The sequence below is a fragment of the Lethenteron reissneri genome, chromosome 68 (assembly GCF_015708825.2).
Source record: "Lethenteron reissneri isolate LAM-NWPU_2019-01 chromosome 68, ASM1570882v1, whole genome shotgun sequence".
In the NCBI taxonomy this organism is placed as follows: Eukaryota; Metazoa; Chordata; class Hyperoartia; order Petromyzontiformes; family Petromyzontidae; genus Lethenteron; species Lethenteron reissneri.
This window is the reverse complement of record NC_083846.1, coordinates 4761872-4767871: the sequence shown is the minus strand read 5'-3', so window position 1 is coordinate 4767871 and position 6000 is coordinate 4761872. Positions and strand designations below refer to the sequence as shown.

General features: G+C 55.5%; 1 protein-coding gene across 1 annotated transcript in view; it reads left to right on the top strand.

Moving 5' to 3' along the window:
* The first annotated feature begins 327 nt into the window (after positions 1 to 327).
* LOC133360377 (sodium-coupled monocarboxylate transporter 2-like) overlaps positions 328 to 6000 on the top strand; it is a 31229-nt gene continuing 25556 nt past the window's right edge. Inside the window, 1 exon segment of the mRNA XM_061579076.1 lies at positions 328 to 1523. Within this exon segment, the coding sequence (XP_061435060.1) occupies positions 1173 to 1523 (351 nt within the window). The 5' untranslated portion in view covers positions 328 to 1172.

The window sequence follows — 6000 nt, the reverse complement described above, 5'->3', positions numbered from 1 at the left end:
TTCCCTGATTTTTCTGCACCCGCCCCCCTACCAAACCCTAGAGCTGGGAGGGGTAAGGGGGGTAGAGGGGTAAGGAGGAGTGGCTGGGGGGGGGAGATACGGTGGGGGGGGTAAGGGGGGGCTGGGGGGCAAGGGGGGGGGCTGGGGGGGTAAGGGAGGGGGGCCTCGCTCTGCACGGCAAGCGCTGAACTTTGCCCTGATCACTGGGCACTCAACCATATCTGCTGGGTCCAGCTGTTAATCGACGCTCGTCTCAAAGGTCCCCTAATGATCAAACCGCCTGTACCTGTCCCTCAAGCCCCTCCTGTCAAGCTATCGGCCCAAGGGCCCACGGTGTGTGTGTGTGTGCGCGCGTGTGTGTGTGTGTCACGCACGCGTCTGTCTGGAGCTCATTATAAAGGGGCGCAGTTGACGAACAGCGGGTCCCCGATTACGAGCCGAGTCAAATGATGGGCAGACGAGCTGAGAAGGCGCCACGATTGGACCTTCTGAACTGCACTCTTTACAGAGTCTGAGCACAATTTCTCTCGGGGGACTCTCTTGATAGGACTCCATGTCACTGCTAGAACTGTCTCTCTCTCTCTCTCTGTCTTGACTGGATTCTGAGCGCAGACTCCAGCCACTCTCTGGACTTTATCTATTCCGATTGAACCTCTTTGATAGGTGTCGGACTGAACTCTCCAACAGATCTGCTCTCTCTCTAACTGAACTCTTGCAACCACGCGATTTCAATCACCAAAAAACCTTTGCACCAGATTCTCCAGCCGGACTCTCTAACCAGCCTCTCCAGTGGAACTCTTCACTCTTTCTCTAACTGGACTCTTGCGACCACGCGATTTCAATCACCGAAAATCCCTTGCACCAGATTCTCTAACCGGACTCTCTAACCAGCCTCTCCAGTGGAACTCTTCACTTGTTCTCTAACTGGACTCTTGCAAACCACTCGATTTAATTCACCAAAAATCCCTTGCACCAGATTCTCCAGCCGGACTCTCTAACCAGCTTCTCGAACCAACACCGCCGAACCAGCCTCTGCAAGCCGGACTCTCTAACCAGGCAGCTGCAGCATCATCACCAGCATCACCAGCAGCAGCAGCAATCGATTCCTTCCTCGCGAAACTCTCTCGACCCACCACCACCACCCATAACCAAACCCCCCTGCCGCGCCAGCGATGGGCGACTTCCAGACGGAGGTGCGTGGCTTCACCACGTGGGACTACGTGGTGTTCTCCAGCCTCTTCGTGGTCTCGTCGCTCATCGGCGTGTACCACGCCTTCGCCGGCCGCGGAGGCTCCTCGCAAGAGTTCCTGACGGGCGGGCGGCAGATGACCGCCGTGCCGGTGGCGCTGTCGCTCACCGCGAGCTTCATGTCGGCCGTGACGGTGATCGGCGCCCCCGCCGAGGTCTACCGCTACGGGGCGATGTTCACGCTCTTCTGCATCTCCTACACGCTGGTCATCGTCGCCTGCTCCGAGATCTACATCCCCGTCTTCTACCGCTCGGGCATCACCAGCACGTACGAGGTGACGTGTGGGAGGAGGGCGGGGGGGGGGGTGCTGTAGTGGCGGAGGGGGGGGTGCTGTAGTGGCGGGGGGGGGCATGGTAGGAGGAGGTGGAGATGGTGGAGTAGTAGTAGCAGGAGGTAGAGATGGCGGAGTAGCAGTAGGAGGTGGAGATGGTAGAGTGGCAGCAGGAGGTGGTGGAGATGGTGGAGTAGTAGCAGGAGGTGGAGATGGTGGAGTAGCAGCAGCAGGAGGTAGAGATGGTGGAGTAGCAGCAGCAGGAGGTGGAGATGGTGGAGTAGCAGCAGCAAGAGGTAGAGATGGTGGAGTAGCAGCAGCAGGAGGTGGAGATGGTGGAGTAGCAGCAGCAGGAGGTAGATATGGTGGAGTAGCAGCAGGAGGTAGAGATGGTGGAGTAGCAGCAGCAGCAGGAGGTAGATATGGTGGAGTAGCAGCAGGAGGTAGAGATGGTGGAGTAGCAGCAGCAGGAGGTGGATATGGTGGAGTAGCAGCAGGAGGTAGAGATGGTGGAGTAGCAGCAGCAGCAGGTAGAGATGGTGGAGTGGCAGCAGGAGGTGGAGATGGTGGAGTAGCAGCAGCAGCAGGTAGAGATGGTGGAGTGGCAGCAGCAGGAGGTAGAGATGGTGGAGTAGAAGCAGCAGGAGGTAGAGATGGTGGAGTGGCAGCAGCAGGAGGTGGAGATGGTGGAGTAGTAGCAGCAGGAGGTGGAGATGGTGGAGTGGCAGCAGGAGGTGGAGATGGTGGAGTGGCAGTAGGAGGTAGAGATGGTGGAGTAGCAGCAGGAGGTAGAGATGGTGGAGTAGCAGCAGGAGGTAGAGATGGTGGAGCAGCAGCAGGAGGTAGAGATGGTGGAGCAGCAGCAGGAGGTAGAGATGGTGGAGTAGCAGCAGGAGGTAGAGATGGTGGAGTAGCAGGAGGTAGAGATGGTGGAGTAGCAGCAGCAGGAGGTAGAGATGGTGGAGTAGCAGCAGGAGGTAGAGATGGTGGAGTAGCAGCAGGAGGTAGAGATGGTGGAAGCAGCAGGAGGTAGAGATGGTGGAAGCAGCAGGAGGTAGATATGGCGGAGTAGCAGCAGCAGGAGGTAGAGATGGTGGAGTAGCAGCAGCAGGAGGTGGATATGGTGGAGTAGCAGCAGGAGGTAGAGATGGTGGAGTATCAGCAGCAGGAGGTGGATATGGTGGAGTAGCAGCAGGAGGTAGAGATGGTGGAGTAGCAGCAGCAGGAGGTGGAGATGGTGGAGTAACAGCAGGAGGTGGAGATGGTGGAGTAGTAGCAGCAGCAGGTAGAGATGGTGGAGTAGCAGCAGGAGGTGGAAATGGTAGAGTAGCAGCAGGAGGTAGAGATGGTGGAGTAGAAGCAGCAGGAGGTGGAGATGGTGGAGTGGCAGCAGCAGGAGGTGGAGATGGTGGAGTAGCAGCAGCAGGAGGTGGAGATGGTGGAGTAGCAGCAGCAGGAGGTGGAGATGGTGGAGTGGCAGTAGGAGGTGGAGATGGTGGAGTGGAAGCAGCAGGAGGTGGAGATGGTGGAGTAGCAGCAGCAGGAGGTAGAGATGGTGGAGTAGCAGCAGGAGGTGGAGATGGTGGAGTGGCAGTAGGAGGTAGAGATGGTGGAGTAGCAGCAGGAGGTAGAGATGGTGGAGTAGCAGCAGCAGGAGGTAGAGATGGTGGAGTGGTAGCAGGAGGTAGAGATGGTGGAGTGGCAGCAGGAGGTGGAGATGGTGGAGTAGCAGCAGCAGCAGGTAGAGATGGTGGAGTGGCAGCAGCAGGAGGTAGAGATGGTGGAGTAGAAGCAGCAGGAGGTAGAGATGGTGGAGTGGCAGCAGCAGGAGGTGGAGATGGTGGAGTAGTAGCAGCAGGAGGTGGAGATGGTGGAGTGGCAGCAGGAGGTGGAGATGGTGGAGTGGCAGTAGGAGGTAGAGATGGTGGAGTAGCAGCAGGAGGTAGAGATGGTGGAGTAGCAGCAGGAGGTAGAGATGGTGGAGCAGCAGCAGGAGGTAGAGATGGTGGAGCAGCAGCAGGAGGTAGAGATGGTGGAGTAGCAGCAGGAGGTAGAGATGGTGGAGTAGCAGGAGGTAGAGATGGTGGAGTGGAAGCAGCAGGAGGTAGATATGGCGGAGTAGCAGCAGCAGGAGGTAGAGATGGTGGAGTAGCAGCAGCAGGAGGTAGAGATGGTGGAGTAGCAGCAGGAGGTAGAGATGGTGGAGTAGCAGCAGGAGGTGGAGATGGTGGAGTAGCAGGAGGTAGAGATGGTGGAGTGGAAGCAGCAGGAGGTAGAGATGGTGGAGTAGCATGAGGTGGAGATGGTGGAGTAGTAGGAGGTAGAGATGGTGGAGTAGCAGCAGGAGGTGGAGATGGTGGAGTAGCAGCAGCAGGAGGTAGAGATGGTGGAGTAGCAGCAGGAGGTATAGATGGTGGAGTAGTAGCAGCTGGAGGTGGAGATGGTGGAGTAGCAGCAGCAGGAGGTGGAGATGGTGGAGTAGTAGCAGCAGGAGGTGGAGATGGTGGAGTGGCAGCAGCAGGAGGTAGAGATGGTGGAGTAGTAGCAGCAGGAGGTGGAGATGGTGGAGTAGCAGCAGCAGGAGGTGGAGATGGTGGAGTATCAGCAGGAGGTGGAGATGGTGGAGTGGCAGCAGGAGGTAGAGATGGTGGAGTGGCAGCAGGAGGTAGAGATGGTGGAGTGGCAGCAGGAGGTGGAGATGGTGGAGTGGCAGCAGGAGGTAGAGATGGTGGAGTGGCAGCAGGAGGTAGAGATGGTGGAGTGGCAGCAGGAGGTAGAGATGGTGGAGTGTCAGCAGGAGGTAGAGATGGTGGAGTGGCAGCAGGAGGTGGAGATGGTGGAGTGGCAGCAGGAGGTAGAGATGGTGGAGTGGCAGCAGGAGGTAGAGATGGTGGAGTGGCAGAAGCAGGAGGTGGAGATGGTGGAGTGGCAGCAGGAGGTGGAGATGGTGGAGTGGCAGCAGGAGGTGGAGATGGTGGAGTGGCAGCAGGAGGTGGAGATGGTGGAGTAGCAGCAGCAGGAGGTAGAGATGGTGGAGTAGCAGCAGCAGGAGGTAGAGATGGTGGAGTAGCAGCAGGAGGTGGAGATGGTGGAGTAGCAGCAGCAGGAGTTAGAGATGGTGGAGGAGTAGCAGCAGGAGGTGGAGATGGTGGAGCAGCAGCAAGGATGTTGTAGCTGGTCATGGGTGGAATTCTCGTTGTTTTTAAACTGAGGTCTTAAGAAAAGAGAACGTTTTAACAATATATATATATATAATTCTCATACTCTTTGGTTCTTTCGGTAAAGTCGTAAAATGTTGAAAGTTGAATTTTTTAATATTTTTATTATTTCACTTCTACGTGACTTTACCGAAAGAACCAAGAAGATCTCGCCATCCACTCCGCCTCCCCCAGCGGCTTTCTCTATCCGTGTGCCCTGCAAGAGGGTCCATCGACCGAAGCGTCGTCTATTTACACAAACACAAAGATCCCCCATACAGCCTTAACAGACTGTAGGGGCAAGTGCTGTTAGCGAGCACCTATGAAGGCCGGAACGGCACACGAGGGGGTGGGTGGCCAACACCACGCCCGGCCGCCTTTGTCTCCCCAGTGGCGATGTTTACACACCGCACCAGGTGCTCATTTGAGGCTGAGTCGACCTAGGGGAGGCCCAGGACCGGTTTAGATAATCGTCACTGGTGTTGGCCGTGAGCGGGAATCGAACCCGTGTCGCCAGGTTCATAGCGCAGCGCGCTAACCGCTACACCACCGCTCCCCACAACACACACGCACACACACATAATCACACACAATCACACACATGCACAACCACACACACACACTCTCACATACACAATAACGCACACAATCACACACACAAATCACACACAATCACAAACACACACAATCACACACGTGCACAACCATACACACACAATCACACAAAAACAATAACTCGGACGCACAATCACACACACAACCACACAATCACACCACACACACACACCACACACACAACCACACATACAACCACACACACAACCACACACACACAATCACTTATACAGACAATCACACACACACCACACACACACACCACACACACAAACACACACACAGACAACCACACACAATCACACACACAATCACTCACACACACAATCACACACACAATCACACACACAATCACACACGCAATCACACACACAACCACACACACAATCACTCACACACACAATCACTCACACACACACACACACAATAACACACACACAGAATCACTCACACACACAATCACACACACAATCACACACACAACCACGCACACACACACAATCACACACACACAATCACTCACACACAATCACACACACAACCACGCACACACACACAATCACACACACGCAATCACTCACACACAATCACACACACAATCACTCACACAGACAATCACACACAATCACACAATCACACACACACAATCACACACACACAATCACACA